We start from the raw sequence: 15124 nt of genomic DNA on the forward strand, positions 1-15124 counted from the left end.
ATTCCCTTATATAGGTGATATAGAAATATTTTCTTCCAGTCTGTGGATTATTCTTTTACTTTCTTGTTGGTATTTTTTGAAGAATAAAAATGTTTAATTCTGGCCGAAACCGGTTTGGCTCAGTGGATAGAGCGTCGGCCTGCGGACTGAAAGGTCCCAGGTTCGATTCTGGTCAAGGGCATGTACCTGGGTTGCGGGCATATCCCCAGTGGGAGATGTGCAGGAGGCAGCTGATCGATGTTTCTCTCTCATCGATGTTTCTAACTCTCTATCTCTCTCCCTTCCTCTCTGTAAAAAATCAATAAAATATATTTTTAAAAAAATGTTTAATTCTGATGAAATTCAGTTTATGAATTTTTTCTTTTATTTCTGTGCTTTTGCTGTTGTATCTAAGAACTCCTTGCCTAACTTAAGATCCTGTGTTTTCTTCTAAGAGTTTATGTATTTAGGTCTGTCATGTAGTATAAGTTCATTTTGGTGTATAATGGGACATAGGGGTCCAAATGCATTCCTTTCTAGATGGGGGTATCTAGTTTTCCCAGCACCATTTGTTAAGAAAAAGACTTTCCTTTATCCATTGAATTTTTTGGCCCCTTTGTCAAAAGTCAATTGGCCAGGGTTTATTTCTGAACTCTTAATTTATCCTATTGCTCTAGATATTCATCATATGCCAGTATCATACCATCTTAATTACTATGGTTTTCTAGTAAATTTTGAGATTAGAATTGGCAATCCATCTTTCTTTTGATAAATATTAGTGTGTATATTTTTCATACTTTTAATTTATTTGTGTCTTTATTTAAAGTAATGCCTTCTAGATAACATATACTTGGGTCCTACTTTCTTATACAATCTGACAATCTTTGTCTTTCAAATGCAATGTTTAGATCATTTATATCTAATGTGATTATTGACATGGTTCAGTTTTGTTTGCTGTTTTCCTCAACTCTTCTTTGTTACCTTCCCTCTCTTTTTCTGCCTTCTTTTGGATTAGTTCAATTTTTTTTATGATTTCATTTTTCTCCTTTGTTGATTTACGAGCTATAAATTTTTGTTGATTTATTTTGATTGTTACTTTAGGGTTTATAGATTAAATATTTATCACATGCTACTCTCAGGTGATATTGTACAACTTAACATATTATATAAAAATAATATATTTCTAAATTCTTATATTCAGAGCATATACCATTTTTGGTCTTCATTCCTTTTGTAGATTTGTATTCCTCCCTGGTATCATTTTCTTTCTGCTTGAAAGACTACCTTTATCATTTCTTATAGTGCAGATCTGCTGGTGGTATACCCTTTCAGCTTTTTAAAGTTCCTTTTGGAGGCTCTGAGAGAGATTACATTTCATGCTTTTCTCCTAGTTTCTAGGTGGCTGACAACAATGTTTGGCATTCCTTGGCTTATAATCACTCCAATCTCTGCCTTGGTTTTTACATAGCATGTTATGTTTAGTCATTATCCAAAATAGAATGTTTAATCCATAAGCATTAGTTAAAAATTACAAATATGGCCCCAGCCGGTTAGGCTCAGTGGATAGAGCATTGGCCTGCAGACTGAAGGGTTCTGGGTTCGATTCCAGTCAATGGCACATACCTCAGTTGCAGGTCCAATCCTTGGCCCTGGTCGGGATGCATGGGGGAGGCAGCCAATTGATGTGCTCCTCTCACATTGACATTCCTCTCTCTGCCTCTCCCCCTTCCTTTCACTCTCTCTGAAAATCAATGGAAAAATGTCCTTGAATGAGGATTAACAACAAAAACAAACAAAAATTACAAATATGTAATTTTAGATTAAATTTTTTTTTAAAATGCAAAGAGATGAAAATAATATGAAATAAGACAAAGCAAACTATTAAAGTATTTTACTTAAAAACTCTATTTTTCTCTGTAGCTGCTGGAAAAATTAGAGGAAAGCCTTTTCCATTACTCTCATTTTTTGAGGCTATCTTTAGCACAAGTCATGCTAATAGACGTCCTATTAATGCAGAACTAACCCTGGAAGGAATCAAATGTGGACTTTCGGAAAAACGTTTAGATTTAGTTATCCACTGGGTCACTCAAGAAAGGTAAGCAAAATTGAACTTAATTTTGGTATTTGGTTAATAAAGTTGTTCATTCTTAAAAATTTAATAGTTTTCTTTGAGATAGCATGGAGGGACCTGGAGAATATCATGCTAAATGAAATAAGTCAGTCAGAGAAAGACAAGTATCACATGATCGCACTCATATATGGAATCTAATTAATAAAATAAACTGATGAACAGAGAGGATCAAGAGACATGGAAGCATGGAACAGAGTGCGGAATCTCAGAGGAAAGGCGGAGGAGGGTGGCCAGAATTTTTGTTTACCTTATATTTTGAAATCCCTCCAGTCTTTCCAGGAGAGTTTTAACATTGTTTATAGGTTTTTTTAAATAACTTGAGCTCAGTTTTGCCAAAATGTCTTCCTCCAAAGGAATATATGCTAATTGTTTTTCTTCTTGCTGTTAAATTTTAGATGTATTTAATTTCTCCGACATTAATTGCCTATTAACTTGGAATTCTCATAGACCATTGAAATTCCAGTTCTACTGTGCTGAGTTTTCCAAGACTTCATTTTTATCCTCTCATTAAGAACTCAGTAATGTGTGCCTTATTGATTTCCTTGCTTTAGGCTCACATTTTCTGAGGAGGCTGGAGATGTGATTTGTGATTATGGAGATCAGGATACTCATAACAAGGCCAAGTGCCTGGCTTTGGCTCAGATCATCTACAGCAAATGTAACCTGTTCAACAAAGTTATTCTCTGCCTGTGTAAACAGGATCAGCTTCATGCGGCCATGGAATACATACAGCAACTCAAGGACTTTACTTCTGGTAAGTAATAAAGCCTACTTATTTATATATGTTTGAATTCTGGACTTTAATTATAAGATCACCCATGTTAGTAGGCAATATTTTGGCTTTACATTATAAAGTCCATTTTGCATATAATGATAAGTACTAGTAGATGTCTTTTGTAATTTTCAGTAAAACAGTTAAGCTTAAGCTGTTTGACTTTCATGCTTGACCTTCAAAGATATTACATGTTTTCTCAATACATAAACATTTAATAAACTGGATGGTCCTGAAATATATAGTTTTAAAGATACATTTTGCAGATATGTTATACCATACTACTTAAAGGATTAAAAAACTGAACTTATTATATATATAAATGTTCTGAATTATGATATAAGCATTAGAAATGAAAAATTGGTGAAATAAAATTCATTTCAAAATTTGAAACACCTAGGTTGCAACTGGGCAGTGATCTGAGAATTGTGGACTTTTTAGGGTGACCCTAGTCTAATGATCTGATCTCTTACTATGAATCTGGTTCAGCAGTTATGTCAATGTACAGGCAGTCCTGACAGCTCTCCATATCCCTGGCAGCGGCAGTCCCAATGTGCAGGCTGTGTACCCCAGTTGCAAAATGAAATAAAATGTAGCACTTTTAGGTCACATTTTCCCAGGAAAAGGATATTTTATGGCTATTGAATCTGGTAATTTTCAAACAATAAATGGACTTTTACTTAGAATTTCTTTTATAAAGTTACTGATTTCTTCATTCGCTATATAACAGCATGCCTGATACTATTACTGTAAAATAGATAATAGTTCAGCTTTTTATATGAATTATCTCATTTAATCCTTTTTTTTTTTTTTTTTTTTTTTAATATATTTTATTGATTTTTTACAGAGAGGAAGGGAGAGGAATAGAGAGTTAGAAACATCGATGAGAAAGAAACATCGATCAGCTGCCTCCTGCACACTCCCCCCTGGGAATGTGCCTGCAACCAAGGTACATGCCCTTGACCGGAATCGAACCCGGGACCCTTCAGTCCGCAGGCCGACACTCCATCCACTGAGCCAAACCGGTCAGGCTCATTTAATCCTTATGTTAACTCTATGAGGTAGGTTTTTTTTTAAAAAAAATATATATATATTTTATTGATTTTTTACAGAGAGGAAGAGAGAGAGATAGAGTTAGAAACATCGATGAGAGAGAAACATCGATCAGCTGCCTCCTGCACATCTCCCACTGGGGATGTGCCCGCAACCCAGGCACATATTTTATTTTATTGGTTAGAGAGCCCTCCTGATACACCAAGGTTGTGGGTTTGATCCCCAGTCGGCCCTACACACAGGAATCAGTCAATGAATGTATAAATAGATGGAACAAAAAAAATCATCAATGTTTCTCTCTCTCCCTCCCTCTCTTGCTCTAAAGGATAAATCAATAAAACATTTTTAAAAGGTAAAAAACCCCATATATATATATTTTATTGGTTTTTTTACAAAGAGGAAGGGAGAGGGATAGAGAGTTAGAAACATCAATGAGAGAGAAACATCGATCAGTTGCCTCCTGCACACTCCCTACTGGGGATGTGCCCGCAACCAAGGTACATGCCCTTGACTGGAATTGAACCTGGGACCCTTGAGTCCGCAGGCTGACGCTCTATCCACTGAGCCAAACCGGTTAGGGCTATGAGACAGGTTTTAGTATTATCCCAATTTTATAGATGGAAAAAAAAACACACCTATGTGTCCAGAGAGGCTAAGGACAGAAAGGTAAGTAATTTGCCTATATGCACACAATAACAGAACAGAATCTGGCATAGTAGAAACTACTCAATATTCATTTTATGTACACTTTCCAATGATATATTTTATAATTATCTAAGTATACAGATTCAGTTTTTTTATTATTTTTCCATAGGTAGAATTATTTTAGTCGGGGTTCAGGCATGGAATATAGGTTTTTAATTACTCTTAGAACATGATTATTCTATTCCTCTAGAACAGTGGTTCTCAACCTTTCTAATGCCGCGACCCTTTAATACAGTTCCTCATGTTGTGGTGACCCCCCAACCATAAAATTGTTTTCATTGCTACTTCATAACTGTAATTTTGCTACTGTTATGAATCGTAATGTAAATATCTGATATGCAGGATGTATTTTCATTGTTACAAATTGAACATAATTAAAGCATAGTGATTAATCACAAAAACAATATGTAATTATATATGTGTTTTCCGATGGTCTTAGGCGACCCCTGTGAAAGGGTCATTTGACCCCCAAAGGGGTTGCGACCCACAAGTTGAGAACCACTGCTCTAAAATAATTAAATATAGTATAATAATTAAGTAATAACACTCTTAAATAATTAGAACCTTGATATTTATCTGCAGAATTTATTTAGTATAACATCATAAGATGAAAATAATAACCTGAGAAAAATTAAACTTAAAAGACACAAACATTGTTTGAAAATTACTTTGTTCATTTTACTTTTTAATGAGAAACAACTGTAGCTTTCAAAGGTATCTTTCTAAGGCCTCGGAGGACAGGTATAGTTTGCTAATACTTCCTGGTTTCAGAGAAAAATGTTCTCCCTCAGATTTAGATTATCAGCTTTACGTTTACAAATTAAAAACACACACAAAAACACAACCAGAAAAGTCTTTTGTTCCCAAAGCGTAAAGCTAATAGAGTATCTGTTTTAGAAGTAAAGAATCATTTCGGTTTTTTTCCTCCTAATAATTTCTAGAATAAAGCCTGAAATGATTTGTGTGTTCACCTTCTTCATTATCATTAAACAAATAAATGTACTTCTCTGGAAACTAGCTTATTCTAGATCTGAGGTGAGGCTCCCAAGCTTTCTGGGCTCAGTCCTCCTCTACACTTTTAAAAAGCACTGATGACCACAAAGAGCTTTTAGTTATGTTGATAATATCTATTGATATTTATTTTAAGAGAAATATAAAATTTTAAAATATTAATTTATTCATTTAAAATAAATCTTTACATATTATAAATATTTTTTTAATGAAAAGTGACTTTCCAACACCAAATAGTTTCATGGAAAGAGTGACATTGTTTTATAGTTTTGCAAATCTCTGTAATGGCTGGTTTAATAGAAGGTATATGGGTTTCCATATTTGCTCCCATATTCAGTTTGTTGTAATATCACATGTTGTAGCCTCTGGAAAGCACCCCTGTGTCCTTGTGAGAGAATGACAAGCAAAAAGGCAAGTAGCAAGTTCGTATTTTCATGAAAGTAGTTTTGACTTTATAGACCCTAAACCCGTGGCCGGCAAACTGTGGCTCACGAGCCACATGCTACTCTTTGGCCCCTTGAGTGTGGCTCTTCCTAAGCCTTAGGAGTACCCTAATTAAGTTAATAACAGTGTACCTACCTAGATAGTTGAAGTTTAAAAAATTTGGCTCTCAAAAGAAATTTCAATTGTTGTACTGTTGATATTTGTCTCTGTTGACTAATGAGTTTGCTGACCACTGCCCTAGACCGTATTTTAAGAACCACTGTTCTAGGTATTTATGAGTTAAAGAAATACCATATCTTAGAGTTTTATTAAAACAGAACATTCATGAGATAAATTATGATGAATAATATATCAAACCAAGGGATAAGGAAATGGATTCTGAAGTGTCATAAGCAGTGGGGAAAGGTCATAGGATTTGAATTTGTGTCCTTTCTGATTAGTCGGAGACCATATCTTGCATATAATTGAGTAAATATTGATTAATTAATGAATTCATAGAGAAGGGGATTCAAATACCTGATTGAATGAAAAGGAGAAGACAGGTGAGTTAGGAAATGTTGGAGGCTGGGGATGCTATAGAAATAGCTTCACCTTAGTAGAGGATAGTTTGAATGACCCAAATCATAAATTTATCTTTCATCCCTAGGGAATTTCTAAAAATTGTTTAACTGCATTGACATAGAATTATATTCTGTTATTCCTTGTTTCCTCTTTTACAATTTCTCTGTGTTTGTGTGCATGTATGTGTATACCTGCATACATTCAGTGCATACACACATGTAATTATTGTTTTGGAGGAGCAGCACTATGGATTGGAAGGTCATAGACTCTGGGGATCATATGAATTGTTCTACTTTATACCATATGTATAACCTGGGAAAATTAACTTCTTTAAGCCTGCTTCCTCACTTGTAATGTGAGAATAATAATATCTCACTTAATACTAAGTATTAAATGCAGTGATCTAATATATATAAGTTTCCAGTACAGTAAGTAATAAACACTAGGTTACTTTATATTGTCTTTCAGAGTTCAGATTGTGTTTATGATAGTTCTTCAAAGTCTATCAGAAATTATTCTGAAAATTACCTGTGTTGCGATCCAAGAAGAACATTTTTACTTTAAAAAATTTAGGAAGTTGCCCCAGCTGGTTTGGCTCAGTGGATAGGGCGTTGGCCTATGGACCGAAGGGTCCTGGGCTGGATTCTGGTCAAGGGCATGTGCCCAGTTTGCAGGCTCAATCCCCAGTAGGGGGTATGCAGGAGGCAGCTGATCAATGATTCTGTCTCATCATTGATGTTTCTCTCTCTCCCTCTCCCTCCCTCTCTGAAATCAATAAAGAAATATTTTTAAAAAATTTAGGAAGTTAACACAAAGTATATATTTTAAGAATATAAATCACGATTGTAGCTTTGGATTACCTCAGTGGTTAACCAATAGATTAAACCATATGAAATTGCTTTTTTTGGAGTAAAAAATGGTCAACTGAAGTAGGATTTATCCCAGGGATGCAAGGATGGTACAATATCCGCAAATCAATAAACGTGATACATCACATAAACAAATTGAAAGAAAAAAACCACATGGTCATATCAATTGATGCAGAAAAAGCATTTGACAAAATTCAACACCCATTTTTGATAAAAGCTCTCAGCAAGGTGGGAGTAGAAGGATCATACCTCAACATAATAAAAGCCATATATGACAGGCCCACAGCCAACATCATACTCAATGGACAAAAACTAACACCATTCCCCCTAAGAACAGGAACAAGACAGGGATGCCCCCTCTCACCACTCCTCTTCAACATAGTACTGGAAGTGTTAACCATTGCAATTCGGCAAGAAGAAGAAATAAAAGGCATCCAAATTGGAAAAGAGGAAGTAAAACTGTCCTTATTTGCAGACGACATGATATTATACATACAAAACCCTAGAGACTCCATCAAAAAGCTACTGGACTTAATACATGAATTTGGCAATGTAGCAGGATACAAAATTAACCCCAAGAAATCCGAGGCATTTCTATACACCAATAGTGAACTTTCAGAAAGAGAGATTATAAAAACAATCCCGTTTACCATCGCACCAAAAAAATTAAGCTACCTAGGAATAAACTTAACTAAAGAGGTAAAAGACCTCTACTCAGAAAACTACAGGACGTTGAAAAATGATATAGAGGAAGACATAAACAGATGGAAGAACATACCGTGTTCATGGATTGGTAGAATCAACATCATTAAAATGTCCATACTACCCAAAGCAATCTATAAATTCAATGCACTTCCCATTAAAATACCAATGGCATACTTCAGAGATCTAGAACGAACTCTCCAAAAATTCATCTGGAATAAAAAAAGACCCCGAATAGCTGCAGCAATCCTGAAAAAGACCAAAGTAGGTGGGATCTCAATACCAGATATCAAGATGTATTACAAAGCCACTGTTCTCAAAACTGCCTGGTACTGGCACAAGAATAGGCATATAGATCAATGGAATAGAATAGAGAGCCCAGAAATCGGCCCAAACCAATATGCTCAATTAATATTTGACAAAGGAGGCAAGAACATACAATGGAGCCAAGATAGTCTCTTCAATAAATGGTGTTGGGAAAATTGGACAGATATATGCAAGAAAATGAAACTAGACCACCAACTTACACCATACACAAAAATAAACTCAAAATGGATAAAGGACTTAAATGTACGACAGGAAACCATAAAAATTCTAGAAGAATCCAAAGGCAACAAAATCTCAGACATATGCCGAAGCAATTTCTTCACTGATACAGCTCCTAGGGCACTTGAAACGAAAGAGAAAATGAACAAATGGGACTACATCAAAATAAAAAGCTTCTGCACAGCAAAAGAAACCATCAACAAAACAACGAGAAAACCCACTGTGTGGGAAAACATATTTGCCAATGTCATATCTGATAAGGGCCTAATCTCCAAAATTTATAGGGAACTCATACAACTTAACAAAAGGAAGATAAACAATCCAATCAAAAAATGGGCAAAGGACCTAAATAGACACCTTTCAAAAGAGGACATTCAGAAAGCCAAGAGACATATGAAAACATGCTCAAAGTCACTAATCACCCGAGAGATGCAAATCAAAACAACAATGAGGTACCATCTCACACCTGTCAGACTGGCTATCATCAACAAATCAACAAACGACAAGTGCTGGAGAGGATGTGGAGAAAAAGGAACACTTGTGCACTGCTGGTGGGAATGCAGACTGGTGCAGCCACTATGGAAGACAGTATGGAGTTTCCTTAAAAAACTGAAAATGGAACTCCCATTTGACCCTGTGATCCCACTTCTAGGAATATATCCCAAGAAACCAGAAACACCAATCAGAAAGGATATATGCACCCCTATGTTCATAGCAGCACAATTCACCATAGCTAAGATCTGGAAACAGCCTAAGTGCCCATCAGTAGATGAATGGATTAGAAAACTGTGGTACATCTACACGATGGAATACTATGCTGCTCTAAAAAGGAAGGAACTCTTACCATTTGCAACGTCATGGATGGAACTGGAGAGCATTATGCTAAGTGAAATAAGCCAGTCAATGAAGGAAAAATACCACATGATCTCACTCATTCATGGATAATAGAGACCATTATAAACTTTTGAACAATAATAGATACAGAGGCAGAGCTGCCTCAAACAGATTGTCAAACTGCAGCAGGAAGGCTGGGGAGGGTTGCGGGGCAGGAGGTAGGGGGGTAAGAGATCAACCAAAGGACTTGTATGCATGCATATAAGCATAACCAGTGGACATAAGACATTGGGGGATAGGGGAGGCTAGGGGACTGTCTAGGGCGGGGGGATAAAATGGACACATATGTAATACCCTTTGTAATACTTTAAGCAATAAAAATTAAAAGAAAAAAAAAAAATGGTCAACTGTAAGCAACTTCATCTGGCTTAACCTCCAGCTACTTAAACTAGCTAATGGCTTCTTGAAATCTGCATTTTTTAGTTTCTGAATACTTTATATTGTTAGGGAAAAAATTATGAAGCCCTTTTTCTGTGCAGGCACGGAAAAAAAGGCATTATATTCACTAGAAATTGGACCAAATATGAGCATCAAGATATAGTCTAACAGCCCTAGCCGGTTTTTGGCTCAGTGGATAGAGTGTCAGCCTGTGGACCCAAGGGTCCCCAGGTTCAATTCTGGTCAAAGACATGTACCTTGGTTGCAGGCTCCTCCCCAACTGGGCCCTGGTCAGGGTGCATGCAGGAGACAACCAATCAATCTGTTTCTCTCACATCGATATTTCTCTCTGTCTTTCCCTCTCTCTTCCACTCTCTCGAAAAACAATGGAATCCTAGGGTGAGAATTATAAATAAATAAATATATATGTATTTTTTCTTTCATTTTTGCTTTCAGATGACCTGATGCAGCTAATAAAGTTATGTCCCCACTATGGATTAATTCAGTGTCTCACTAAAGAATGGAATGGAAAACCACCATTTTTACCTTTTTGTCTTGCTATACTTTATCTGTTCTCTATAGATATGAAAAAAGTTGGCATTAAACTACTTCATGAAATAAATAGAGGTGGGAAAGGTAAGTAGAGGTAAAATGTTGTAGAAGAAATAGTAGTGGCTTATTTAGGGAAAGGTTCAAGATTTTTATGTTTGAGTTATTCAATCTTCTAATAGTTCATTCTTGGTAACAGTTAACTTTAGTTTATAAATGTGGAGATCACCATGTCAATGAGAGTCTGTTAGCAGCAGTGTATATATTTTGAGGGAATTAGAATGAAGAGAGAATCTTTATGAAGCTTCAGGGGAACATCATATATAAAAACCCAGGGTCCGTAATGACTGACCGAAGGCTCGACCGAACACCGGAAGTCAATCACTGACTCCTGCTGATGCGGGCGCAGCGACCCAACACTGATTGCCAGGGGAGCTGCTGATCAGGCCTCGAGAGAGGCTGGGAGAGAGAGGCAGGGTCTGATCCGCAGCCTCTGTGGCAGCTGTTGATCAGCCATTGCCTCTCTCTTTCTCTCTGGGCCTCCATGGGGGCTGCTGATCAGCCCTGCCTCTCTGATCAGGCCTGGAGATAAGGCCCAGAGATGCTGACTGGCATAGAAACTGACCAGTCAGAACCAAATCTGGGTGAAGTGCCAGGAGCCAATGGCTGCCTAGGAGGTGGAGCTCTTAATGCGGACTGGCATAGAAACTGACCAATCAGAACCAAATCTGGGTGAACTGTGAGGAGTCAATGGTTGGTTGGAGATGGAGCTTTTGACGCTGGCATAGAAACCGACCAATCAGAACCAAATTGGCCTGCAGGGGAGGGAAGTTGGTGGTGAGATCAGGCCAGCAAGGGAGGGCAATTAGGGGTAATCAGGCAGGCAGAGGCAGTTAGGGGTGATCAGGCTGGCAGGGGAGAGCAGTTGGGAGCGAGATCAGGCCGGCAGGGGAAGGCAGTTGGAAGTGAGATCAGGCCAGCAGGGGAGGGCATTTAGGGGTGATCAGGCTGGCAGAGGAGAGCAGTTAGGGGCACGATCAGGCCGATGCAGGGGGGGGGGGCATTGGGGGCAAGATCAGGCCGGCAGGAGAGGGCAGTTGGGAGCAACCAGTCTGGCAGGGCAGGGTAGTTGGGGGTAAGATCAGGCCAGCAGGCAGGAGGGCAGTTGGGGGAAGGGAGGGAAATGGGGGGCAGGGAGGGAAATGGGTGGCGGGAGGGAGATGGGGGCAGGAGGGAGAGCAATTGGGAGGGGAGGGCAATTGGGGGTGAGATCAGGCCAGCAGGAGAGGGCAGTTGGGGGTGATCAGGGAGGCAGAGGCAGTTGGGGGTGAGATCAAGCCGGCAGGGGAGAGCAGTTAGCGGCGATCAGGCAGGCAGGCAGAGGCAGTTAGAGGCAATCAGACAGGCAGAGAAGTTAGGGACGATCAGGCAGGGAGGCAGAGGGGTTAGGGGCAATCAGGCAGGCAGGCAGAGGGAGTTAGGGGCAATCAGGCAGGTAGGCAGGTGAGTGGTTAGGAGCCAGCGGTCCCATATTGCAATAGGAATGTCCGACTGCTGGTTTAGACACTCTCCCAAGGGGTCCCCGATTGAAGAGGGTGCAGGCTGGGCTGAGGACCCCCCCCCCCCGCCCCCGCCCCTGGCTGCCGTGCACAAATTTCGTGCCCCGGACCACTAGTCTATATATATAAAAGCCTAAGCAACCAGCTGACCGGCCGACCAGGGGACAGACAGTGCAGGAGTGGAAACCACAGGCATGGAAACATGGAACAGACTGATGAATCTCAGAGGGAAGGGGGAAGGGGGGAGGGCGGGAAGAGATTAACCAAAGATCTTATATGCATACGAGAGGCCTGGTGCACAGATTTGTGGGGTCCTTCGGCCTGGCCTATGGGGATTGGGCCAAAACCGGCTCTCTGATATCCCCTGAGGGGTCCCAGATTGCAAGAATGCGCAAGCCAGTCCAAGGGACCCCATCTGTGCATGAATCCATGCACTGGGCCTCTAGTAATAATTATAATTGCTAACCCTGTAAAAACTTTATATTAGTATACGTGTATATTAGTAATTTTTATATGTATTTTAAATGTTTAGGTATAAAATTCATTTTTTTATTCTTATATATATGTAAATAACAATGATATATATTTACTCTAAAGCTATTCTATAGTGGGATCAAAAATAACTAATTATATCTTTCCTCTTTCCTTTCTCTAATTCAGCAATTTTCAACCTTTTTCATCTCATGGCACACATACACTAATTATTAAAATTCTGCGGCGTGCCAAAAAAATACTTTTTGCAGATCTGAAAAAATAAAGGGTATAATTTTGATTCATTCACACCAGACGGCTATTGTTGTATTGGCTGTCATTTTTAAATTTGACAATATAAGGGAAAACGGGTTAGTGCCCCTGACTAAAGAGTCAGGTATTTCATGTTTTAAAAAATTCTTATGGTACACTGGTTGAAAATTGTTGCTCTAATTTAATATAGGAACTTAAGCAGACAACTTGATTTTAAATTATCATATAGGGTCAAAGAAAGAACAGTAAATTACATGAAAACATTGAGGAAGATAATTTTGAAATTACCATTATAGATATCAACTAAAATATTTACTTGATAGAAAAATAATGATCACGGGTAGAATAAAATAATAGTGATTACAGCATTCTAAAATGAAAAACTTTCATTACTTATCATTAAACAATACAAGAAATAGATAAGAAATGAGTTTCATAAATAGATATCTCCCAAGGAGGTCACTATAATGGATTTTTAAAAGGAAATAATATTATTTTCTTTAGAAAAATGTTTGTTATAGAAGCCCCATCATTAAGAAGTCCCTATCTAGAGATAGGATGGAGGGTTTGCCAAAGAGTTTCTTCAGCCTTGGGTGAGCACTACTAGGGCATTTGTAAAAGTGTTTGAAGGGTCATGCAAAGTAGACCCATTACTCTCAATTATTTGATAGTTTCTAGTGGTATCTTATGGACTCTGCATAATGCTGAGCCCACATTATCCACTCTCTGAGCTCCCTGTCTTGTAGCCTTCAGTATCTGCTACTTTACCAAGGAGGAGGTGAGTGGAGGAGTGGGGAATGTGAGAAATGCTAGAGGGTTGAATTGAGGCCTGAAAAGATTAATGAAAAAAGAGAAGAAGGTATTACAGTGAGCTGGATTAAGCACTCCACATTAAACTCGGGCACAGGAATCATAGTAACTGAGGTAAATAATACCCCTTTCTATTTCTGAACAGTTGCTAAGTGTGGATTATTAAGTAAGAATAAGTGCCATACTTATTATTATATTTTTTCTCCTAGATGCAATAGAACATCTTATGGTAAATGATCCATTTTGCTCCCTAGAAAGGTGGCAAGAAATGGCAAATATATGCTCACAGAATGGCTTTGACAGATTATGTAATGATATCATGTCCATTCTTCGATCTCAGGCTGGAGTTATAGAAATTTCTGAAGAGGATGATACAGTCAACTTAATGCAACATGTGTTTTGGTAGTTCTGTAGCTTAACCAGCTGAGGGAGCTTCTGCAACATTTTGTGTATGTTGGTTGGGCAAACTGATTCTGAAATAACTAATATAAATAAATCTGGAATATGAAGCTCTCAGAAATAAATCATGTTTCTTTTGTTATGATTTGATTTTGAAACATTTACATTGTTGCTTCTTTTTTTGTCCATATACTTAGTTCTTGTATTGAATCTTGATAAAATCCACGAATATAACTTCGTATAGAAATGTTTAGGCATTTCTATCTAAGGGCATAAGTTAATGTGCAGATGTGCTCCATTCTGATAATCTAATTTAATAGCAAGAACTGAAGAAGGTGTGATTGTATCCTGTCTGTCTGACTTCCCAAATATCAAATGCCATTGTGTTCTTAGGAGGATGGCCCTTTAAAGAAAAAAATGTTACTCTACATTAAAATGTTTTAAAATTCTAGCACTCTTTTCTCTTTGAGCTTTTCAGTTGGAGCAGGAATGAGGGCAGACCTGCAAGTGAGGGCTTTGTTTTCAAGACATTTCAAAGGCCATATTGTAGTAGGATCCTGCCCGTTCTGCAGCGATCCTGCACTGTTATATGCTTAAGCAGGCCCTTATGACTTGGCTGACTTTTCTGCTGTTCAGGGTTGAAGCACAAGCTGGCTGCAAAGTTGTTGCTAATACCATAATTTTAGCTTTGAAAAATGTTAACCTGTCCAGTCTGTTCTTCAGAAAAGAAATGCATACACAAAATATCCCAGGCTGATCAATTTACTGCCAGATTGTGGGCAGTCTGTTTTGTCAAAATCATTGAGATGGCTTGAAAACCAACTGGAGAGGGTCCTGGTTATTCTGCTTATGCAGTGTTCAACCTTTGATTCAAAGTGGGGAGATGAGATTACTACGGAGCTGGGAGCTAGACATCTCTTGGTGCTCCTGAGCAAGGCCCAGACCTAGGAAGCAATTTTGAGAATCCCTTGTTATTTTATGATGCAGCCGGCCCCTCACCGATCCCCACATAGCATAT

General features: G+C 38.2%; 1 protein-coding gene across 1 annotated transcript in view; it reads left to right on the forward strand.

The window, feature by feature from the left end:
* Positions 1-14331, forward strand: part of CLHC1 (clathrin heavy chain linker domain containing 1) — a 29045-nt gene extending 14714 nt beyond the window's left edge. Inside the window, exons 8-11 of the mRNA XM_036334542.1 lie at positions 1900-2074; positions 2662-2864; positions 10502-10681; positions 13917-14331. Of these exons, the coding sequence (XP_036190435.1) occupies positions 1900-2074; positions 2662-2864; positions 10502-10681; positions 13917-14113 (755 nt within the window). The 3' untranslated portion in view covers positions 14114-14331. The remainder of the gene's footprint in view (positions 1-1899; positions 2075-2661; positions 2865-10501; positions 10682-13916) is intronic.
* Positions 14332-15124: the final 793 nt, after the last annotated feature.

The sequence above is a fragment of the Myotis myotis genome, unplaced genomic scaffold (genome assembly GCF_014108235.1).
Source record: "Myotis myotis isolate mMyoMyo1 unplaced genomic scaffold, mMyoMyo1.p scaffold_m19_p_14, whole genome shotgun sequence".
In the NCBI taxonomy this organism is placed as follows: domain Eukaryota; kingdom Metazoa; phylum Chordata; class Mammalia; order Chiroptera; family Vespertilionidae; genus Myotis; species Myotis myotis.